At 43.7% G+C, this 24,334-nt stretch overlaps 2 protein-coding genes across 3 annotated transcripts in view; both read left to right on the top strand.

The window, feature by feature from the left end:
* The window catches only part of Pask (PAS domain containing serine/threonine kinase), a 34,748-nt gene extending 19,039 nt beyond the window's left edge, over positions 1–15,709 (top strand). For both annotated transcript variants that reach the window (XM_060368908.1, XM_021632021.2), the window contains exons 10-18: positions 283–1,757; positions 1,859–2,040; positions 2,413–2,580; positions 6,085–6,210; positions 6,320–6,454; positions 9,384–9,583; positions 12,612–12,745; positions 14,576–14,722; positions 15,278–15,709. In XM_060368908.1, coding sequence (XP_060224891.1) covers positions 283–1,757; positions 1,859–2,040; positions 2,413–2,580; positions 6,085–6,210; positions 6,320–6,454; positions 9,384–9,583; positions 12,612–12,745; positions 14,576–14,722; positions 15,278–15,435 — 2,725 coding nt within the window. In that variant the 3' untranslated portion in view covers positions 15,436–15,709. The remainder of the gene's footprint in view (positions 1–282; positions 1,758–1,858; positions 2,041–2,412; positions 2,581–6,084; positions 6,211–6,319; positions 6,455–9,383; positions 9,584–12,611; positions 12,746–14,575; positions 14,723–15,277) is intronic.
* A 3,381-nt stretch (positions 15,710–19,090) lies between these two features.
* Mterf4 (mitochondrial transcription termination factor 4) lies at positions 19,091–24,330 on the top strand. The gene is made up of 4 exons (XM_021632048.2): positions 19,091–19,196; positions 19,619–20,105; positions 21,898–22,082; positions 23,519–24,330. Exons 1-4 carry the CDS (start codon positions 19,176–19,178, stop codon positions 23,909–23,911), a joined length of 1,086 nt encoding a protein of 361 aa, XP_021487723.1. The 5' UTR covers positions 19,091–19,175; the 3' UTR covers positions 23,912–24,330.
* Positions 24,331–24,334: the final 4 nt, after the last annotated feature.

Below are 24,334 nucleotides of genomic sequence, written 5' to 3'. Positions count from 1 at the left end.
TGCAACTAGGTGTTGAATGGTGTTGAGACCCAGTCATAGTCTGCTGTCGTGAGTTTATTAAACACTCTGAAATCCATTTTAGTAGCTTTTTGATTCATCCTTGGTAAATGTAGATTTATATGAAAATATTTTAGATATTTTATTTTTTCATTTAGTTACAAATTTGGGACTTTTTGTCATAAATTTCCCATGCTAAATTCATTGTACTTGTCTTTCATAGAGGGAAAGTCAGTATGACCTCTCATTGTCACTAGTGACTGTCATTCAAATTCCTGTCTCCAGGGTGGACAGCAACCCAGTGTACAGTGAGCATTCATTGCACACAGACCAGCAAAACATTCCAAAGAGAAACCTGCTAGCCCATGGTGGACAGTTACTATCTCAGAACAAGCCAGCTACCCCAGAAATATCCTCTCCAGTCTTTAATGAACATTTATTATCTGAAGTTCAGAAAAATATCTCAGAAGAAAGCCCACTAACCCACAGGAAATGGTTGTTGCTCAAGGGCCAGGAAGACACCACAAAAGGAAGCCTGCCAATCCACGATGAGCAGTTATTGCTTTCAGGCCAGCATATTCATGTCTTGGGAAAGGAGATTCCTTCAGAAGCAGAGAGCTACAGGAAGGGTTTTTTAGAAGAAAGCAGGTCCAAACCAATGGATGCAAAACAGTCTGCTTCATGTGACAATTTTGAGCCTCTAGTCCCAGCTAAGAACAGAAGCTGCAGCGCGGACACATGCAGTCTGTATCAGGAAGCTCATTTGGAGATTATGGGTGACAGCAGCCCCAGCGGTCCTAACTCCTGGGCTGATGCCACCATGCCTGAGCCCCACACCACAGGGCAGCAAGCAGGAGGGAGCTTCCTGACAAACTGCTCACAGTATAGAAGTGAGCAGACCTTGCAGCAGCGAGGCCAGGACTTGGCTCCCAGCCCCCCTGGAATGGCATGTGTCTTGCTTGGAACACCCACTCTGGATGAACCATGGCCAGGAGTGAGAAATGACCGAGAAGAGCTGCAGACTTGCTTGATTAAGGAGCAGTTATCCAAGTCGAGCTTTGAGGGAACTATGGGCACTCCCTGTATGGAGCTTGTCCCAGCAGAATATCCTCCTTTCACTGCCCCTGTGCCCTTCTGTGATCTGGGAAGCCAAGACCTACATGCTAGCCACTTAGGCAGCTCCTCAGCCTGCTATGCTTTGGCCACTGACCTCCCTGGTGTCCTGGAGGCAGGGGAAGCCCAGGAGGCTGATGTGAATTCTTGTTCCTGGAACCTCAGGGAGCTCTTTCTCAATGACCAGACAGACCGCACTCCATCACATTGTTCCTGTACTACATCTGAACTCAGTGAGACGCCTTCTCTGTCAGTGGTGGGCTCAGATTTAGATGTGGGTGTTCTGCACAGACAGAGTTCAGATATTCTAGGTGACCGAGAGATGTTGCTCCTGACTAGCACCTATTTTGACCTTGGTGAAGGCCAACAGTTCCAGGAGATAGGCACAGGACTTGATCGAACAGAACTGTCTGACATTTCTTTGGTATCCTCTGAACATTATAAAACTAGTGACATAGAAGGCCCAAGTTGTGGCCCTCCTAGTCCAGATCCTGGTCCGGATGATATGCGTCTATCAGCAGAGAAGCCCATGTTGAGTACCCAGGTCACTTCCACTCCTGTGGCACCTGGGGCCACCACCTTGCAGCACGAGATCCAGGAGGGCATCTATTCTGGATGCTGCTACCACCGAGATGGCTTATGGCTAAGTATGTTCTGGGGAAGTGGTTTTTTAAATCATAGCATTGTTTAATGAGGTCATTGGAGGGATCAGCAGAGCTCTGTACATCCTCACCTTCCTGCCCTACAGGTATACAGTTTGAAGTGAAGCGCGTGGAGCTGCAGGGCTCTGCGACCCTGTTCTGTTGCTGGCTGGTGAAGGACCTCTTACACAGCCACCAGGACTCAGCTAACCGAACCCGCCTGCTCCTTGCCAGTCTGCCTAGTTCTACCCACTCCATATCTGAGCTCTCTGGATCTAGCTTTGGTGAGGTTGGTATCTGTGGTCAGCTCAGTTCTCTATTCACTTTTTGTTGTGCTGCAGGTTTCTCAGCTGGCTCTGCTGCCTTTTTGGCTGGAATGGGTGGAGTTTCTGCCTGTGGCTTTTTAACACTCTTCTAGAGCCCTGTGTAACTATAAAGCAAATGTAGGACTTTAAATGAATATATGCCTTGTGCAGTGGGATGTGGATGCATTTGGACATAAACAGTTTGGGTTAATGCGTGCATACTGCCCGAGGGCTCCTTGGAGATTGTCAGATCAGCTCACTGTGAGCCCAGGAGATAAGAACAGCATGGGTGCAGGTGCTGTACTGATGAAGGTGAGGTGGCTTGTGATGTCCCAGACCTTTCTTTGTGTCCACAGATGCTCAAAGCCAAGCCTTGGTTTGAGGAATCCCCAGTACCTGCAGAGCTGGAGGGGCTGGCAGCTTGTGAGGGCGAGTACTCCCAGAAGTATAGTACCATCAGCCCACTTGGCAGCGGGGCCTTTGGCTTTGTGTGGACTGCAGTGGAGAAGGAGCACAACAAAGAGGTGCTTGGGCTCATGTGGGGATGACCCTACTGGAAGTACCCAATCTATGACTCTGAGACTTGTAATGGAGGAGGAGGGACCAGGATATGGGTACTTTCTAGATATAGGAGTGTCTGCATCACACACGCTTAACTCTAGACAATAGCCCTGTTGAGTTTCATATTTAGTCCCAGCAGGCTCTTGGGCTCTGGTCAAGCTCATTACTATGTTAATAACTCCCTTCTTCTGAGCATGAGGTTTATATTATTCTTCTGCTGTACACATGCCATGATGCCTCATGGGCATGCAAACTCAGTTTTAAAACTAAACTTAGGACCTCATCTGGAAAAATAATGACCCCACCAAACAAAGAAGCAAGCTATCTGACAAATACTCTCAGGGTCTACCAAAGATTTTTTGTGATAGTTCTCACATGCCTTTGGGGTGCCAGGCATTCTTTTAGGTACACAGAATTCCTCCAACTGGCCTCCCTCCTCAGTAATTAGGGTCATTCCTATGCATTCCTCATCTACCTGAGCCTTGGAACTCATTGTCCTTTACTCCCAAATCCCACTGGCATGTTGTGGTTTTAGTACCAACCACCCTACTCAGAAGCAGCATCAACTTCTTTCTTTGGACACCATTAGGCTCCCCAGGTGTACAACTACCAGCCAGCTCCTCGAGGGCCCTGGAGTATTGCCATAGAGTGCTTTCTTGCCACTGTTGCTAGAATGCCCCAGAGATTTGTATCTTAGTTGCTGTGTCATAGTCTCTCTGGTTCTAATAATTTTTTCAGAGGATATTTTAGGATTTTCCCCTATAGCTTAGCCATTTTGACTTTCCTGTCTTTGGTCCACTTTTCATCCTTCTTCCTGTCACATTGGCTAGGGCCCTAGAACAGTGTTACTTGACAGTTATGGCACTGATTATCCTGGCTTTCACTCCGTCACTGTGGTACCTTTAGTTTCCCTGTGAGCACATTTTATTTGAAGACAGTGTATTTTATTATTAGACCAGCTGGATGGGCTAATTTTTTACATTTATTTGTGCGTGTGTGTGTCTGTGTCTGTGCGTGTGTGTGCATGTATGGAATCAAAGAACACTTAAAGGAGTTGGTTCTGTTTTTCCACCATATGGGTTCTGGGGAGCAAATTCAGTTGGTCAAGCTTGTTGGCAGACACCTTTACCCACTGAGCCATCCCACTGGTCCCCGATTTTTTTTCTTTTTTCTTTTTCAGAATGAGTTTGAGTGGTCAACTGTTGAATGATATCTTTCCAGCACTTACTGACTTAATCTGCTTCCCTTTTAAATACAATGATAACACTAATGGATTTTCTTAGGCTTAAGGATTCCATCCTTGGTTATGTAGCTAACTGCTAGCTTCAGTTAGCTGCTGTATTTATTTTTATTTAAAATTTGTTGATTATAAGCCTGGTATGGTTGTACATGCCTTTTATCCCAGCCCTCAGGAGGCAGAGGCAGGCAGAGCTCTGTGAGTTAAAGGCTAGCCTGGTCTACATAGTGAGTTCCAGGACAGCCAGGCCTACTTAGACCTGTCTCAATTTTTTTTATTATTATTGTATGTATGTACATGCATGATGTATGTATAAGTGCATGCTATATAGTGTATGAGGAGGCCAGAGGACAACTTGGAAGAGTTGGTTTTCTACTTTCACTATCTGACTTCTGGGAACTGAACTCAGGTTATCAGACTTGGCAGCAAGCTACCTGCTGAGCCATCTTGCTAGCCCTAAAATTGATGATTCTTTCACTTGGTACCCTGAAGATTTGCTGAACTCACTGCATTGATTTTTTTGGGAGGGTAGATTAATTTTATATATTTTTACATGTATATGTATTTCAAAAATTACCAGGATATATTTAGGAGTTTGTGTTGGTAGGAGTTGGTATCAACATCAGGATGCTTGGTAAGACCTGGATCTGGATGTTTAAAGCTTTATTTTAAAAGACCTTATTCTTTTGTTTTTAATCAATCCTCTTCCTTATTTTTTTGAATTCACTTTAGGAATGTGTGGTAGCTCCTGGAGATTGCCTTCCTTTTTTGTCTTCTTGCTCTGTGTAGGTTGATGGGCATCAGGCATCTATGTATGATGTCTGAAACTATGTATCTGCTGGCTGTTGACCTCTCTTCCTGGGCATTGAGCCCCTCTTAAGTTCCTCAGAATCCTACTGGCTTGCTTCTGCCTTATCTTTCTGAGTTCTCTCATATCTCTCCTGGGCAAGTCATAGTAGCCTTTCTTCTCTATTATCTTCTGAATCTGTCTGCTTCGCCCAAACCATGTCCCTTCTCTCCCGATCAGAGTGAGAGATAGTTACATAGTGCAGAAACTTCAGACTGCTACTTCTGTTTCCACCCCCACCATTATCTCTTGAGTGGCGAGCCTGTTTTGTGGTGAATGACATGCAGTCTTTCTTTCTTTACAATGGAACTTTGTCCTATTACACTTCATAATTGAATGCCACTTGCTGTTGCCATGTGATGTTTCTCATGTGTACTACACATGTCAGGCTTGAAGGGCTCCCTAGTTAATTTCAGTATCAGGGCTGAACACTTGTCTAATGATGGCAGTTTTGTGTTCTAAATAAAAATTGGTGTTGAGTGTATAATGTTTATTATTAGCCCTGTAATTGTTGCGGTGGTATTATTTAACCCGCTATCACAATCAAGTAATACACAGACACCTATTATATGTTATGATATCCTTAGAACACCTTGGGCTGGGCAGATAGTATACCTACACTGTCTCAACAACCTTACCATCCACCTCTCAGCCCCCATCCAGTGCCATTCACCTTAACCATCCTCATCTGGTCTATCTTCCATCTGTAATCCCAAGATAAGTGCTTATATTTTTCATCTTGGTGTTTTCTCCATCCACACTATCCTTGGAGTCCTTCCTCCCAGACCATGTTTTTTTTTTTTTTTTTTCCTCCATGCTAACCCATCACAGTGTTCTTCTGCCTTCTCTCTTCTAGTCTGTCTGTTTCCTGTGATTCTCCAGTTCCCAAAACCCAGGAACCTTAGCCACGCCTACCCTGTTCTACTGTGCCCAGGTTTTAGGCCTTTAATCAACCAATCAGGTATCTCTTAGGCAGGTTTACACAACAAGGATAGGTGTATCCAGACAGTAACCAGATCTTGAGGGCCAGAAATTCGCATCAAAATAAAGAATCAGATCAACCCCCTACAGTTTTCTTTATTTTCTCTATTTTTTAGGCTTATTTCATTCTCTTCGAGGTGATAGGAAGTGTTGTGAGAACACTTGCCCTAAGGTTTCTGAGACTTTTTTCTCCAGCACTGGCTATGGTTCCTGAGCACTTCCAGGGACCCCCATGTACCCCATCTTGCCCTTAATAGGCCGGTAGAAATGACCATCATTTCTGTTAAGCTGCTGCCTCCTTCTTTTCTCTTGTTGCAGGGCATGCTGCATTTCTCCTTTTATGGCCATGGGTCTTGGGGGTTTAACAGATGGTAGAGGACCCTTCTCTTTTCTCTTGTATAGGTGGTGGTGAAGTTTATTAAGAAAGAGAAAGTTTTGGACGATTGTTGGATTGAGGATCCTAAACTTGGAAAAGTTACTTTAGAGATCTCAATTCTGTGCAAGGTGGAACATGAGAACATAATCAAGGTAGATGTTGATTTTCTGTGTGCTGTCACCCTCATGTTGCTTCTGTAACATTAATTTATAAGTTGGAGATGTTTCTAGACAAAGCTAGACCTAGCCTTGTCTCTTTCAGGTTCTGGATATATTTGAAAACGAAGGGTTCTTTCAGCTAGTGATGGAAAAACATGGCTCTGGCCTGGACCTCTTTGCTTTCATTGACCGCCATCCCTGCTTGGATGAGCCCCTGGCAAGTTACATCTTCCGACAAGTGAGAGTGGGCCAGAGCTCTGTGGGGTGGATGTGGGGTTGGGTAGTTGAACCCTGTGGCTGCAAGGGTTAGTGGCATGTAGTCAGTTTCCTCGGTGAGACAGTGTTGGCCTTCAGCCTTGGGGTTTGTGGGGTAAGATTATACTGAAAAGAGTTCTGTGATTGAAGCAGAGGACATGAGGTTGGGAGGCATTATCAGCAAAGATGTATTTTTAGTTATAAAGTTTATTCATATATATATATATATAGTGTTTTCAGTCACAAACACTAAGTAACAAAGCCAGCATGCTGGCTGTGAGCCCCATGTCTTTGATCTGAACTTCTGTCCTCACCAGTCATGAGACCTTGTGCATAGCCATAACCTTCTTTAAAATTAAATTTTTATTTTTTAAATTAATTACAGTTTATTCACTTTGTATCCCAGCTGTAGTCTCTTCCCTCCTCCCCTCCCAATCCCACTCTCCCTCCCTCTTCTCCTCCTATGCCCCTGTCCAAGTCCACCATCTGACTCTAGTCTATCAGGTCTCATCAGGACTGGCTGCATTGTCTTCCTCTGTAGCCTGGTAAGGCTGCTCCCCATCCTGGGAAGGCGGTCAAAGAGCCAGCCACTGAGTTCATGTCAGAGACAGTTCCTGTTCCCCTTACTCCCAGGGAATCCCCTCGGATACTGGGCTGCCATGGGCTACATCTGAGCAGGGCTTCTAGGTTATCTCTATGCATGGCCCCTTGGTTGGAGTATCAGTCTTAGAAAAGACCTCTGTACCCAGATATTTTGGTTCTGTTGCTATCCTTGTGGAGCTTCTGTCCTCTCCAGGTCTTTAGAAGTCCAATGCACTATCCATTGCGCCACAGAGCCTACCTAGCCATAACCTTTTAAAGTGTGTAGATAAAAACACTATTGTGACTGCATGAAAAGGCTGTTGGGATTAAATCAGAGATAGAAGCATGAAGACTGCAGTTTGAACTATGCCATGTTGCAAAGATCATCTTGATCTGTTTTTGTATTTAAGTGTGTGTGTATTCATCACTTTTGTAGGAATAGAAAAGTCACGAGCAAATCTGGAAGGCACCTGAAAAGCAGGAAGGGACAGTGACCTTTGTTTTGAGTAACTGAAAAGGCAGTGGTTCCTCCCTGGGTGCTCCTAGAAATTTGTGAATCATTTATACTTGATCTTTGATTATTTCTTGAAAGTGATGTGATTCCTAATAAAAGTTTCTTCAAATTTGTGAACTCATGAAAGTTACTTGGATTTCTTTAAGTTTTTCAGGCTTCTACATGTGTGTTTCAGTCATTGTGGTATGTCAAAAGAATGACCCCACTATCATACTACCTGTTAGAAGATTATGTATTTGTCTTCGCTTTCTCTTTCTTTCTTTCTTTCTTTCTTTCTTTCTTTCTTTCTTTCTTTCTTTCTTTCTTTCTTTCTTTCTTTCTCTTCCTCTCTTTCTTTCTCTTTTCTCTCTTTCTTTCTCTTTTCTCTCTTTCTTTCTCTTTTCTCTCTTTCTCTCTCTCTCTCTCTCTCTCTCTCCCTCCCTCCCTCCCTCTCTCCCATTTTTATCACCCATCCATTTATTTATCAATCTGTTTATCTTTTTATATTTCTTGTCTGTCATGATGGGTGTGGACAGCAGTGCTACCCCAGGGAGCAGCACCATGGCCAGCTATATGGACACAGGGCACAGATGGGGCTTGTAGAAAGGAAGGATGAGTTCAATACAGTTTAGTTGTAGTGAGACTTTGCAGTCTTATTAAAAAATATGGCTTTTAAACTAAATGTGGCAGTACATACCTATAATTTCAGCACTCCAGAGGCTGACCCAGGAGGAGGGAGAATTCAAGGCCACTCTGAGCTACATAATAAGATACAAGTCTCCTGATTGGATTCTAACATGTATGTGTCTGTATGCAGTCACACATGTATGCATGTTCATATATTCATGAATGTTCACATATTGCATATATGTCATGTGAATATGTATATGTACATGCATGCATGTGTGTTTCTATAAAACTATATGTAAATAATATAGGTAAGTATTTATAATGTATACTTATTAATTGATTGAGGTTAGTTGACATGCCATTATCTGTCCTTCTGATTTAAAGCGTTTCATTTGGAAGTATAAAACTGTCTCTCCAAAGATCAAAATGATTATGTCCATGAAATCACTAGCTTGGTTGCTCCAGTTTGTATATAAATTGTGGTGCAAGTAGTCTTAACTAAAGGCAACAGGAATCTTGCTTAGGAAACCTCCACCATGGGGCATACAGAGTACCTGAGCAGGTGGGTGTTACGACGCCTCCCTTCCAGAGGTGGAGTGCTGCTATACATCCTACTTCTGATAGGGGCCACTTACTCCAGATAGTAGTGGATGTGCTGGGTGGAGAAGGACGGTGAACACACCATACAGAGGAGCTGCCTCGGAGCCCTTATCAGGAGCATCTGCTCCTGCTTTGACCTCAGATTGTAGCCTGCACGCTACCGAAGGGACTTTTCTGTTCTGTGAGCTGAGGTGTCCACACAGTGCCTATGCATGGGTGCTTTGCATGTGATAGCGACCAACATTCATCCCTCAATGGCCCACATTTCTAAATATCTACTTGGCTGCCTGTCTTTCCTTTTGAGATGGCCATGAGGCAAGTGTCTGCTGGCACCCTTTCTTTAGTCAGTAGTAACAGAGACATTGTGAGCTATGAGGTTGTGTTGCTTGCTGGCCTGTGTGAACCACAGTGATGCACTCCCAGAGTTGTTATGCCTCCTGTCTATGCAAAACCACTTTTCCAGCGCCCAGAATAATGCACTAGAGAATGTTTATTTTATTTTGCTATTGTTTTCTTTATCTAGTATCTCTTTATTTCTTTGTAGTATTATAAATGTGTGTTTTACTTGAAATGATTTTTGAAGTGTTGCCCTGGCCTCTGATTCCAGCTGTTGTCTGCGGTAGGATACCTGCGCTCCCAAGGCATCATCCATAGAGACATCAAGGACGAGAACATTGTGATTTCCGAGGACTTCACAATTAAGCTGATAGATTTTGGCTCAGCTGCCTACTTAGAGAGGGGCAAACTATTTTATACCTTTTGTGGAACAATTGAGTACTGTGCGCCCGAAGTTCTCATGGGAAATCCGTATGTATCACACACTCCTGTGGTTTACCCTCCTCTTGACTCTTGCATAAGGCCCATGACTGTGATTTTAGAAAGAAACGGTTTTAGTTTGTTCTTTTTTATTGAGTAATGAGAGTAATGTTCTGAGAAATAAATGTACAATAGGCAGGAAGCTGGAAAGTGGACATAGGAGGTCCATTCTACTATTTCAACTTTTCATTGTTTGGAGTTTGATCTTACAGAAAGCTAGAAAAATAAAAGATAAAGAGGAAGGTATCAAAAGATGGAATTCTCTGAGTGACTCCTGTGTAACTTGCTGTATTTACTGAATATCACGAATAATCATTGTTTCAAGATTTTACTTATTTTTATTTTATGTGTATGGGTGTTTTGCCTGCATGTTTGTCTGTGTAGCATGTTCAGTGCCTGTAGAGGCCAGAAAAGGGTGGGGGATCTTGTCCTGGTTAGCCTGATACTATCTGGAGTCATTTGGGAAGAGGGAATCTTAATCAAATGTTCCCACTAGATTTTCCTGTGGGCCAGCAAGCATGTGGGCTTTCTTGGTTAATGATTGGATGGGCTGGGTGATTCTACTCCTGTGCAGTTGGTCCTAGGTATTATAACAGTCTGAGCAAGCCAGTAAAGACACTCCTCCGTGTCTCTTGTAAGAGTTTGAATAAGAATGGCCCTCATAATCTCATGTTGGAATACTTGGTCCCCAGTTGGTGGAACTGTTTGGGAAGGATTAGGTGTGGTGTTTTTGGAGGAGACGTGTCACTAGCAGCAGACTTGAGGTTTCAGAAAAATTGGCACCATTCACAGTGTGCTCTCTGTCTCCTTGCTGATTAGGATGATGTGAGCTCTTAGCATGTTGTATGACTTCAGCTCTTTGTCACCAGGTACTCTAACCCTCAGACACTGTAAGCTTTCTTTCATAAGTTGTCGTGGTGTTTTATCATAGCAATAGAAAAGTACGTAAGACCGTTCTGTTTCAATTGCTGCTTCTAGGTTTCTTTTTTGAGTTCTTGTCCTGACTTTTCTCAGTGATAGTTTGTAACCTGAAATTTTTAAGAAATTCTTTCTCTCCACAAGTTGATTTTGGTTGTTGTGTTTTATCACAGCAATAGAAGCCTAAGGCAGATCTCCTGGGACTGGAATTACACACAGTTGTTAGCTGCCATGTGGATGCTAGAAACAGAACCCAGGTCCTCTGAAAGAGCAGCCAATGCTTTTAACTGTGGAAGTATCTCTCAAGTTCCAGTAATCATTATTTCAGTGATCTTGTTGGGCTGACCATACAAGAAGCCCACTAGCAAGGGTGAGAGCATGAGGAATGATATGAAGGAACTGTTGAGACTCAAATTCTTTAAGGCTTTGAGCTCAGTGGAAATCTGAGTTTGTTGCTCTGTAGTTGGGGAGCCTGTGGGCAGCAGGAACCTGATCTGAAAAGGCCTCTTTTCTTGGGATTTGAGAAAAAGAATTGAAATGAAGCTCATTGTCCATATGTGTGTAGGACCTGTGTAGAAATTGCTGAGAGTGTTTTGTACTGTTTGTTCAGGGATTGTGGTCTTGTCCACATACAAGCTGAAGTGTGTCTGTATAAAATGACCTAAGTCATATTCACACAGTGATATTTCCCTCCTCTTCCTGCACAAATTTTGGTGAAATAAATATGTGTCTCAGGAAGAGAGTGGGTGGTTAGAGGGACAGAATGTTTAGTTCTATGTGTTTTTATAGAATAGTGTGTAGTGTCATCAGATAGGCATGGTCAAAGCTGGATTTCACGTTGGGCCTGATCAGGTCCAGAGTGTCTGCTTGAGCACCACCATACCTGTATGAGAAACCTTCAGCAAAGGGGTTGCAGAGGTTCCAACAAGGACCTAGGCTTGGGTCTTCTCAGGGCACTTTTCATGTCATAGTCAGAAAGTGAATATTCAGTAGCTCTCACTGACTCCTGGAGCTTGGTCTCTCTAACCTGCTGCAGCCATATCCATGGTGGGCCAGCCCTCGTGTGTAGCCTCACTAGGCTTTGTGCTACCACCAGAGTGAAGAAGGCAGTGAGAATTTCTGTTTTGGAGTTTGTGTGTTCAGAGCCACCGTAGTAAGAGAGAATTAAGGGGTTAGAATTTATCTTCAGATATGATTTGGTTACCCCTGTTCCCAGTGAGTGTCCTGCTCTGGTGTCATCCTGTAGTGGCTGCAATGTAGGCAGTATTGAAGAGGAACTGCATGTAAATTGGCTCTCTATAATGTGCTTTGTGTGCCTGGTCTGCTGCTCCACACTCAGGCTCTGAAGCTTTCATTTCTGTATTTAGCAGTATGCTGCACTGTCTTCTCTGTCTCCTGTCTGCACTGTGCTTTCTGCTCCCTGCCCATCCTTTTCAGTTGTATAAGTGCTGGTCCTGCTTATGGGCCTCTTGGTCGGGACCTTGTCTCATTCTTCCACATTGCACACCCCCATCTCATCAGGCAAAGGGCTTCCTGAATTCTGATTCCAGATTCTATCTTTTTAAGAATATTCCTCCTTTATCCTTATTTTATATCCTATCACTCTAGGGGTCAGCAAACTCTAGGTTGGTTAGAGGCAACCTGCCTGGAGTGGCTGGTAACAGGGGTGAAGTTAGGATAACCACACCTCCCATCTTTCCCCAGGCTTGCTTTTCCAGTTGACCCTATTCCTGTTAAACCCCTCAGTTCTACTGTTCATTTCTTTGACCCCCTCAGCTGTCACTACACTTTGTCCTGTGTTTCTCCCCATTTGTCTTTAAGTATCTCTTACTCTCACCACATGGTCTTTCTGTAGAGCATACCACCACCTTGTTCTGATGCTGCCTGTGGCCCTTAGTGATTTGCTACCCACTCCTCCAATCTTCCACCCTCTGGGAATCCCTCCTTTTCTGGCTCATATAGAGGGTCTCTGCATGGGCTGTGAGAATGCAAGTTTCTGGCTGGGCTTGGAAGGCTGTGGTACTCAGGGTAGGGGGGGGCTGTCTCATTGAACTTTGTACTGAGTGCAGAAAGGCTCTGAAATGCTCTATCTTCCTTACAGCTACAGAGGGCCAGAGCTAGAGATGTGGTCTCTGGGGGTTACTCTGTACACACTCATCTTTGAGGAGAATCCCTTCTGTGAGGTGGAGGAGACTGTGGAGGCAGTTATTCATCCCCCGTTCCTGGTTTCCCAAGGTAAGCATGAGCTCCACGTGGCGAATGATGCCACTGCCTGAGAACTCAACACTTGTTTCTGTCTCTTCTCTGTTTATGCTGCTTACCTCTTTTAGTGTTCTTTTTTATTCTTCTAACATTTTGATCTGAGCATAATAATTTTAATGTGACTCAAAAACATTTTGATAATTTTTATTAGTGTCCCTTGGATCTTCAAGGCCCTCTTGGAAGTGATACTTTGCAGTCAGTAACCTTGTCTGTGGTAGCATCTATGAGGTCAGACGCTTACCTTAGTCAGAGGCCCCATTTGTGGAGGAGGGTGGTGTCAGTGCATGGGGAGACTTGACACTCAGCAGCTCAGGTGGAATATGTCAGTCATGCCTTGAGCCTTGCAAGCATATGTAACAGCAAGTTGAAGTCAATGGTACTTTGTATCTGTAATGAAGGCCAGGGGTCAAGTGGACTTTGGCTCAGAGGCGGGAAAGTCTTCCTAAGCTTGGAGCAGGCACCTTGGGAGCCTGGAGCCTAGTGGAGCTCATGGAGCTTGCACATATCAGGTGTCAGCTGGGTCCCCTTCCACTCTGGTACCCTGTGGTCCCACAGCAGTCACTTATTGGGAGAGCCCATGTGGTGGCAGATCTTCAGTCTGTGCCTTAGCCTCTGTGTAGGTTAGAAGCCTCTGTCTGTTGTAGGAACCCCAGATAGGGCCCTAGACAACAGATGATCATTCCATTCTGTTGCAGGAGCAGAAAAGTAGAGTAAAGGTGCTGGCAGGTTCAGTTTTCAGTGAGGCCTCTTTTTGGCTTGTGGATGACACCTTGTGTCCTCAGAGTGGAGACAAGGAACCTAGACTTTTCTGCCTTTTAGACACCAAGTCATCTGTCTTCCCCACCCAGAGCTTCCTCAAACTCTAAGCACCTCCAAGTAGTTCTGCACTGTCACATTAGGGTTGATTTCTCCAACATATACTTTGCAGGACATGCTCAGCTATACCAGGCTGAAAGAGGATTTTAGAGCTTTACTAAGTTGTGGATCCCATAATTCTGCAGTTTATGTGATGGGCTGTTCTGCTCTGTGGATTCTTATTAGTTTGGGTTCCTGATGAGGCTCAGAGAGGCTCTGGTCAACACATACACATATTGGGAGGATATCAGGACCCAAATGCGGATTAAGGTTGGGCTTCTGTTAAGAGTTCAAGCTGCCTCCCTACAGAATGATCCGGGTGCTTCAGCTGGCTACCACATTCCCTTGCATGTTATGTCCATCCTCAGTCACTCACAGCCAGAACCCCTGTGTCATAGTTAGGATTTCCACTGCTGGTAAAACATCATGCCCATTTGGAAAGTATTTCAGCTTTAAGTACACATCACTGAGGGAAGTCATGCAGGAACTGAAGCAGGGCAGGAACCTGGAGGCAGGGGCTGATGCAGAGATCATGGAGGGGTACTTTTTCCTCATGGCTTGCTCAGCCTGCTTTCTTATAGTAGCCAAGACCACCATCCTGTGGGTAGCACCACCCACAGTGATCTGGGCCCTCTCGTATCAATCAAGAAAATGCCCACAGGCCAATCAACTCTAGTTTCTGTCAAGTTGATATAAAAATAGCCAGCACACCTTGTAAGCAGGCTATCTGAGCTTTGATTGAGCTGGAGCTCAGCTTCCATACCTCTAATTTAGAGATGATGGGTTCATAAGGCATTCTTTGTGCATACCAGGCCATGCCTTAATGCTCCAGGAGTCCTGGCTGCTTTGTGGGAGGCTCTGTGAGGCAGGATATCCTGAAAACTACAGATCTGAGATGTGATCCATTTGACTTTGGCCTGCATCCTCCTGTGTTCTTTATGTCCCTAGAACTTATGAGTGTTCTGTGTGGGCTGCTACAGCCTTCCCCTGAGCAGCGGACCACTTTGGAGAATCTGATCATAGACCCCTGGGTGACACAGCCTGTGAACCTTGCTAACTACACCTGGGAAGAGGTGTGTCGGACCAACCAGCCAGGTGAGAAGTCTCAGTACCCCCACCCTCAGCTTCCCTCCTTTCCTCGGTGTCTTTGGGATGGGAAGGTGATCAGGTGTCTGTCCTGGATGAGGCTTCTTCTGCCACACTATCCTAGATAGAGTCTGTGGCTGACCTGAGATATGGGGCTTGACTGGGCAGAGACCCTTAGATGCCACTTGGGTTCAGAGTGTGGATATGGACCTCAAAGGGAAGACAAGTGCTTATAGTAGCCCTGGCCAGGAGGGATGGGAAGGCAATGGTTTGAAGAGTCAGCTGGTTGAGGATAAGGGTACAGATCCTGACTGTGGTGCTGTGGGGCAAGATAGGGGGTTGGGGGCATGTCTCTTTAGACAGTGCTCCCTAGTCCTAAGTCAGAGCTCCTGGGGACCAAGCTGGAGATTGGCACTCCCACCCCCAGAATCTTAGCAGAGTCTGTACTTCCAGACTATCCCCATTGGGTTTCAGAAGCCACTTGCCCTTCATTCTGTTTTCATAAATGAAGTATCTTAGAATTTTACTGCTAGTATGCAGTGTGTTCTCTTCTTCATCCTTCAGAAGGTGGCCTGCTGTCCGCTGCAAATCTGAAGCTTGGGAACAGCAGTCCAAGTGAAGTGACTCAAACAAAGGGCTCCTGTGGGCCTCCTGCTTCCAGGGAGGCTTCTGATAGCCAGCAAGGCTTGCATCCTGAGGATTCCTCTCTGCCAGTCAGCTGAACACAAGCTCTCTCCTGCTATTCTCCTCTCAGTTTTTGAAATTGTATGGATTTCAGGGTTTCCTACTTGAAGAAAGGAAGTTGTCAAGAATTGGGATGAATTTCCCTTCTATAGATTCCTGTGCAAGTGCTAAAACAAAAGCCTGTAATACTTTTTTTTTTTTAGGTTTATGAAATAGACTTGTAACTCATTTTTTTTTAATAACCTTGAAAAATCATTCTAGTGTTCAATTATGTTGTACTATTAAAGGTCTTTAAGTTGTGAGCCTCAGAAAGACATGAGAAGTATTTTACTTTTCTATTTTTGTTGTTTTGTTCTTTGTGTTTTTTTTGAGACAGGCTCTCACGATGTAACTGGCTGGCCTGGAACTCAACCATGTAGACCAGGTTGCTTTAAAGTCACAGAGATCTGCCTGCCCTTGTCTCCTTAGTAGGAGGATTAAAGATATGCCACCATGTCCAGCTCTTTCTCTTTGTGTGTGTGGGTATGTGTGTGTGTCAGTTTCTTTCCATGTAGACCAGGTTGCTTTAAAGTCACAGAGATCTGCCTGCCCTTGTCTCCTTAGTAGGAGGATTAAAGATGTGCCACCATGTCCAGCTCTTTCTCTTTGTGTGTGTGGGTATATGTGTGTGTCAGTTTCTTTCCCACTGACTTGCTATATGGGATAAATGTGTGAAGTCCACAGAGCTGGCCAGATAAAAGTGACCAGAATATTTATTTATTTTCTTAAACATTTTCCACATTAAAGCTAGTTAATTAGTTAACAGTTACACTGGCTAGGACTGTATGGAACATGAGAAATACTTGATTTTGTGTTTCCATTTCTGTACCCTACTTACATGACAGCTAAAAAAGAAACCTGTCCTGGTTTAGTATGGGGCCCCAGGCCTGTCAACTGTCTATCAACCTATAATGGCCTCTCAGCTCTACTTTGTCTGTGTGAAGGGCTCTAACTGTACCTTTTTGTCTAGGTGAAGGGCTTCAGCTGTACCAGTGTCTGTGTGTGAGGGTTTCCAGGCCCAGTCCCCAGAAGTTAGTGACATTTTAGCTTTTGATTTCAGATTATCTTTGTTTCCAAGAATGAAACATTTTTTCTTGTAGTCTTTAGTACACACAAAACACAAGATATTGCAGAATTGTTTTTTTTTTTTCCAGACAGGAGTGTAGCAGGCTGAAGATATAAAATCCAGCTTAGCAAGAACCATTTCTATATTAGAAAAAAATAATTAATGCTTTGGGTTATAGTCTGATGCCTTATGGGTGTTCTTTGCAGGAAAACAAAAACGAACAAAACAAAAATTCCAAAACCCTTGAGACTAAAGTTCTGAGGCAGCAGCTGATAATTTTTCCTCTTGGGATTTCAAGTCTGATTCAAGAATGCAGAGTATTGTGAAGACTAAAGTTGCTGCCAGATTTTCATAGTAGTCCTGTGTTCTAGGTATCACTGTGTTCCTGACCTGGCTGGTTTGTTCAGATTCGAGATTGTTTTTAAAAACTTGGGGTGGCATAGAATTTTCTTAGTCGTTAAGTGTATAGGCTTAAATGATACTTATTTAGAAAGAAAATTAAGATAAAAGTTACCAATTTATTTTACACAGATTACAATTTTCCTGTCCTTTTATACAGTCCTTCCATCAAAAGATAGCACTAGGTCAGTGTCAAACACAGCAGCACAAGTGTGGGTGTGCTTATTGACGTAATATCCTTTTTTATGGGCAAAAAGCCAGGAAGAAATAGATATGCTTATGACTTACAAATGGTGGAATTTAGGCAGCTGTTGGAATGCAGCTTTTTCTTTTTCTTTTTCTTTTTTTTCTTTCCTTCCTTTCCTTTACTGCTCCTTCTAACAGGTTCCCAGGCTCTTTGTCCAAACAGGTCTAACATGCAAATTTAACGTATACAAATTGGTCTTGAACATTCTGGTGCTTCATCCTTATGGGAAACCAGACCTCTGGGCTGAAAAAGTTATGTGTATAATTAGAGCTATGTAATTTTTTTTCTCTGATTTTATTTCTTGAGCCATGTCTTTTTTTTTTTTTTTTTTTTTAATGGCAGGTGTGTTTGTGCATGCGTGCGCACATGCATGTGTGTGTATATGGTGTGTGGTATGTGTCTGTGCATACTTGTTACAGTTGGTTGTTCTCTGTAACTTCCTTTGAGGCAGGGTTTCTCCCTCTAACCAGACCTACATTTCTTTTTGGCTAGGCTGCACTCTGTAAGCTCCACTGATCCTCCTGTCTCTTTCCTTCTCAGTGTTGGGATTATAGGCAGGCATGGGACCACACCTGGATTTTTATTTGGGTGTTGGGATCTGAATTGCAATTCTTATGCTTGTGCGTTAATTGCTGAGCCATCTCTTCAGCCTTTAAAAGAACTTACTTCTTTTGGGATGTGTGGCCAGGTATTCATATTGAACATAGATCTTTCCTCCAAAATAATATTTTTTATTGATTCTTTGGGAATTTCACATCAATGCACCCCAGTCCCCACTCATTTCCCAGTCTTCCCCTACCCTTGTAACCGTCTCTCCAAAAGAAAATAAATTAAAAAAACAAACAAACAAACAAAAAAAAACCAGCCAACATTGTTGCAGTGGAATTGGAAGCTGCAAAAAATTTTTTTTTTCTTTTGCTCAAACAGCTTTACTTGCAAATGTTCATTGAAATGAATCATTCATTGGTCTGGTTCAAGGCCTCTGGTTTGAACACAGATTAAAATTGTGTTTGTGTCCATGAAGGAAAAAGGACAGTTTTGGGAAGTGGGTTTGTGCCTTCTACTTTCAGACGGGTTCCTAGGATCAAACTCCGGTCATCAAGATGCTGTGCCAAGTGTCTTAACTGCTGAGCCATCTTTCAGACCCTAACAGATTTTTAAACAATAAACTTACCAAATACTTTTATCTCTGTCTGGATCCATACATTTCAGGAAGAAATTTGGGCTGTCTTGAGGACTTATTGCTATATTACAGTGTCTACCAAAACCAGTACTCACCTCAAAGGTGAGCCCAGGAACATGGATTTTGATTTCTCCAAGAGAGTTTTCCACTGTAGAGGTAGTTAGGTGAGATGTTATCAGTTACAGAACAAAGCCATAAATCAAGGCATTTAGCAGACACATCGGTGGGGCCCACAGATAGGAAGGTTAAAGCAAAAACTGGAAAAACTACAGTTTTTAGATGTCATTTAATGATACTATTAGCTTTTGGATTGATGAAAACCAGTGGGCTAAGTATATTTTAACGGCATTCACAGTCACAAAGCTGTTAGGTTATAACAGGGGTGGACAGTGAATGAATTTCAAAAAGGCTAAAAATAATCAAAATAATTTGATTCTGCAGCTTCCTAACACCATAATTACGAAGTTAGGTTATTTGTCCTTGTAGAATCGTTAACGCGTGCTTTGTCGAGTTAACCCCCGCCCCATTAAGTGTAGTTTAACACAGAAAATGATGGTGTGAGCTTCGGGGTAGTTTTATTTTACTTATACCCTGAAGGGCAGTTTTAAAACCCGGGTAGTGTTGCCAGTTCCTGGGTAGAGATCACGTAGCTGACTATGCACAGCTAAGGGGAAGAGCTGCATCTGCAAACAGCAAGCGCCGGGCAGGAGCCTCTGGGATCAAAAGCACGGAACCAAGGAACTCTGTCGTTGGGAGTGCGGCGGACACAGATCGGGGCCGGACATTGTGAGTCAGGAAGGACCGCCTCTTCCGGTGTCGCAGTTACGTTCGCTGCTTGGGCTCCATGGCTGCGCTAGGGAGGCAGGTAAGGTTTCTGTAGCTCCCGGGCTTACAGCAGCTGTGAGAGGGCCGTGCAGGACGTACTGCCGCTGGTTCTAGGAGGCCAGGTCTGGGCATCTTGTGGCAGTAGTGGCCCCGGGTGGTGGGTGCGCATACAGCCTGGTCCTGAGAGAAGCGACTGACTTCTGCTGAGTTTCGGCCAGTGTGGCGCCGATCGGCTAGCGAGGCCAGGACTACCGACAGATGCTAGAGAGGGTTTTGAGAGCAGTCGGCCTGGTGGGCACCAGATGCTTTGTGTTTAGTTTGTTATGTGCGAATCCCAGACACCGAGGGCTCCTGGATACAAACTGACAGATTCCTTCTGCCCAAAAATTTCGGGGCCAAATATTTTGGCTCGGTAATCTTATCTTGAAGTGAAACTGATTCGTTTTGGCTCTTGTCTTACAGGTTCCTAGCTGGCGCCATCTAATGGCCCTCTCCTGGACCTGTTTGGCTCGGCAGACCCCTTGTCTTAGAGAACTAAAAAAGATGAGTCCTTCTTTGTTGTGCAAACAACTGATTACAGTATCCAATGGAGGGAACCTTCAAGAGCTGCCCAGTGTTAGGCCTAAAAAGCATGTGCAGGAACCAGAGTGCAGGACACATTTTGTTCAGTGTGTTCATGAGGATCAGAGGACTTGTGTGGAGCCTGAAAAGGTCAGCCGTTCCCTCCTGGACATGGGTTTTGATGAAGCCCATATTAATGCCTTGCTCAGTATACAGCCAAATGTCCATCCCCAACAGCTGCTGAACATAATTTCAGAATTTCTGCTCTTGGGTTTGAACCCAGAGCCTGTATTTATGGCCTTGAAGAAAAGTCCCCAGTTACTGAAACTGTCTACGATGCAAATGAGGAGGCGTTCCAGTTACCTTCAGAAGCTTGGCCTTGGAGAAGGTATAAGAAGCAGCATACTTTGTAGTGTGAGAGGAGCAGAGGAGAAAAACTAGCCCACCCTAGCCAGATATCCAGTCTCTTGATATTGTGACATGATGTTGTCATCTACAGATATGTTAGGCTACATTCATAGCTGGGAGGCATGAGCTAAACACACCTTAGTAAGGTGAAATGAGGTAGGAAAGTTTTCTGAGGAGAGAACAGTGTCTTCGAGGAGATGTGCAATGCGCTCTTTGCAGATGGCATTGTAAGAGGGATGTGGGGAGTTGAGCGCAGGAGGCAAGAACAAGGCCCCATATGTTCTGCTCATTGGGTCTCTAGCTCCAGAACATTGGGAACACAAAGTCCGTGTTTGGTGTGTTAGAGTTGATCAAAAGGTAGTGATATTTGTGCGCATATATGTGACCTCTGCAAAAACATCCCCCACAAAAATTTAAGAGCTGTTGGTTCCAGGTTCCTGGAAAGCTGTTAGAGTGGCCTCCTCCTCCAGCAGTTGTCATTCTGGAGAAGGGAAATGTGCATCTCCAGTGATCTCTACCCACTGACCACTTTTATTCTATTCATTATTGACTGTCTTGGTAAGATTTTACCCCCAAAGTGGGGAGGCTTAGAGCCTACTATGTTTGGTATCTTTACAGGCCCCCTTCTCTAGAAGATAAGCAAAGAGATAATTATATTCCTCTTGACAAATTGTCTCATACAGTGCTCAGTATGTAAAGTACAGCTTGAGAGGTGAAAATAAAGCCTACACTTCGGGAATTCCTTTTTGCATGGTAGTAAGACAGTGACCAAGTAGACTGTTAGGAAAATTACTTAACAGTCTTAAGTGATTATAAGTTTCCAGTTATTAAATTGGTACAATTGTTCATAGGACAACCATTTACTCTTGTCTGGGATAGCCCTTGTTTATACCATTTGTCTGAATATAGTTACTAAGTAACACACAATAAAACACTTGGAGGCCAGGCATGGTACTGCATGCTTTTAAACCCAGTACTATATGGATCTTTAGGGCCTATAGGTTCCGGGTCCACCAAGGAGATTCTGTCTCAAACAACAACAGTAACAAAACAAACAATAACAAAATACTTGGTCACTCTCAGATTACTTGTAATCATATGTCATGAATATTGTCCTTGCCATGGTTATTATTACCAAATTCCTTTTCATTGAGGTCAGGCTTGCAGGTCTAGAAATTGTTAGTTTGTTTTATTATAGAGTGAAACAGCAGCCCTGAGCCCCACTGTATAGGAAACTACTGTCTTACTGTTTTTTTTTTTTTTCCCTCCCAGGTAATTGCCTGTGACATTTTCTATACTAGGAAAGCAAAAGGAGACCTAAAATATGAAATTGGCACCTTCTGATAGAAGACTAGAAATAGACAGGGATGTGGGGAGGGCTGTCGGATCTGTGAAGAGTCATTTCCATGCTGCGTCATGGAAGATGTCTGAAGTGAGCAGTCCTGTGGAGGGAAAGGATGTGCGTTCAAGTGTGTGTGTGTGTGTGTGTGTGGTGTTCATCTGTCCCATCCCTCACAGGTGTGTGTGTGTGTGTATCTGTATTGCTAAGTGTGTCTGGTGATAATACATGTTATGGGGGCACTTGAGGATGACTTCTAAAGTCAGTTGTCCATTTCTACCATGTGGGTCTTGGGGCTTGAACTCAAGTTATCAGGCTTGCTAGCAGGTGCCTTGACCCACTGACTCATCTTCCAGCCCCCAAATGTTGTTTAGCCCTTGACTTTCCGAAATACCCTAAAGTTACGGGCTTTCCTTTTCTTAATCTTCTGTAGGGAAACTGAGGAGAGTGCTTCACAGTTGCCCTGAGGTTTTCACCATGCGTCAGCGGGACATTGACAGTGTTGTGAAGGTCCTCAAGGAGAAGTGCTTGTTCACAGTACAGCAGATCACTGAAATTTTACACAGGTGCCCAAGTGTTTTTCAGGAGGACCCCAGTGAACTAGAATACAAATTCCAGGTAAGAATAAGTGATTAGGTACATGGTGGCAAATAGTTCAGGTTTTTAAGTTGAGTAAAGTCAGCTATGTAAATAAGAAGCCTGTGAGTGAAAAAAAAAAAAAAAAAGTCTTTTTCTAGAATAATACTGCTTGGTTTTTCTACCCTCCTCTCTAAAACAAACCTGTTCTTCAGCTCTACTTCCTTGACAGTGAGTGCCTGGTTCATTCCAGGTCCAAGTAGGCACTCTGAAATAACTAATTTTGAGAAAACTAAAACTTTACTACCCTGGATTTGGCAAATGTGACAGTTGTCCTAAAACTTTAGTAACAGATGTGACAGATAAGGTCAAAAGCTCTTATGCGTCTCCGTGGTGGTGGAACACTCCTTTAATTTTAGCGGTCAGCAGGTAGAGGCTAGCAGATCTCTGAGTCTGAGGCCAGTCTGGTCTACATGCTGAGTTCTAGGACAGCCAGGGCTACACAGAGAAATGCTGTCTGAAAAAACAAACAAACAAAAACACTTGTGCAAACATGAGGACCTGAGTTCAGATCCTCAGAACCCACATAAAAACTGGATGTGCAATGCCCCAGCAGCTCTGTGGGGAGATGGGAAGCAGGGACAGGAGAATCCCTGGAGGTTGTGAGCCAGACAGCCTGGCCTTTGGCCACAAGCATGCTGTGACATACTCAAATAAAAACTGTGTGCTCACACACTTTTTAAAATTTCTAGGTATCATATGATTTCTTTGGGTCTCATTTTTCCTACACTCATGATTTGTATTTCCCTATTTAAAGAAAAGTATATTTGGGCTGGAGAGATGGCTCAGCAGTTAAGATTACTGGCTGCTCTTCCAGAGGTCCTGAGTTCAATTCCCAGTACCCACATGATGGCTCACAACCATCTCTAAGGAGATCTGATGCCCTCTTCTGTCATAGACATATGTGCAAATAGAACACATCATATGTACAAACAAATAAATCTTTAAAAGTATATTCCTCTGCGCCCCTTTATTTTCTGCTGCATTTTTCTCAGCTTGAATTTGGAAATGCCGTGAAAACTGTGAGACTTGACACAAATGTTGATACTATAGAGTGGCTGTTCTACCACTACTAAGTAGGCAATTCTTTTTTTTTTTTTTTAAAGATTTATTTATTCATGTGCATGAGTGCTCTATTTGCACACATGCCTACATGACAGATGAGGCATTAGACAGAAGAGGGCATCAAATCCCATTATAGATGGTTGGAAGCCATCATGTTTTTGCTCGGACTTGAACTCAGGACCCCTGGAAGAGCAGCAAGTACTCTTAAACCACTGAGCCATCTCTCCGGCCCCCTAGGCAATTCTTTTTTAATGATTTGGACTAGTTTTGTTTTGTTTTGTTTTGTTTTTTAGTTGGAATGATAGGCATTAGGCTTCTATACATGGATTCCTAAACATGTTTTTATCTTCCAGTATGCATATTTTAGGATGGGACTTAAGCATCTGGACATTGTCAGGACTGATTTTTTACAGTACTCAATAACCAAGATCAAGCAGAGACACATTTACCTGGAGCGCCTTGGACGGTACCAAACCCCTGATAAAAAGGGACAGACACAGATTCCTAATCCTTCAGTAAAGATCATTCTCAGAGTTTCTGAAGCTGAGTTTTTGGTCAAGACAGCGTGTTCCTCTGCTGAGGAGTTTGAAGTTTTTAAAAAGCTGTTGGATCGAGAAGAAGAGGTGTCTGAGAGCCATGCATCTGAGGAGGAGGAGGAGGAGGAGGAGGAGGAGGAGGAGGAGGAGGAGGAGGAGGAGGAGGAGGAGGAGGAGGAGGAGGAGGAAGAAGATGAAGAGCTGCTATGATGGAGGACTGAGATGAAGAGGGTGCAGGGATGCCAGAGGTCATTCTTACTCTCTCAAAGTTTGGGGAGCTTCACCTGGATCTTGTCAAGCACTTTTAGTCCCGACACTGGACTTTTGATGAAAAAACAAACAAACAAAAAAACACAACAATTTTATCATCTACTGGAGATGTAGATACATCAAACTAAATAAGGGATTCTTTGTTGTGCTCTGTTGGATTCTGTGGGAGGCCCTATTCTATCCTAAAGGACTCAGCTGTTAAAATCCAGGGGATACAACAAGTTTGGTGTCTTTTCCTCTGTTGAAATATGTTGATGCTAATTCTAGAACTATGTAGAGAAAGAGGTGCCTTCTGGCTCAGGAACTACTTTGTATTTCTTTGTAGTAATAAAGATAAAATCAAGAGAATGTTAACATGAGGGC

Source organism: Meriones unguiculatus, chromosome 15 (assembly GCF_030254825.1).
Source record: "Meriones unguiculatus strain TT.TT164.6M chromosome 15, Bangor_MerUng_6.1, whole genome shotgun sequence".
NCBI classification, from domain to species: Eukaryota; Metazoa; Chordata; class Mammalia; order Rodentia; family Muridae; genus Meriones; species Meriones unguiculatus.
Note: the sequence above shows the minus strand (reverse complement) of the source record. Positions and strands in the feature narration are given on the sequence as shown.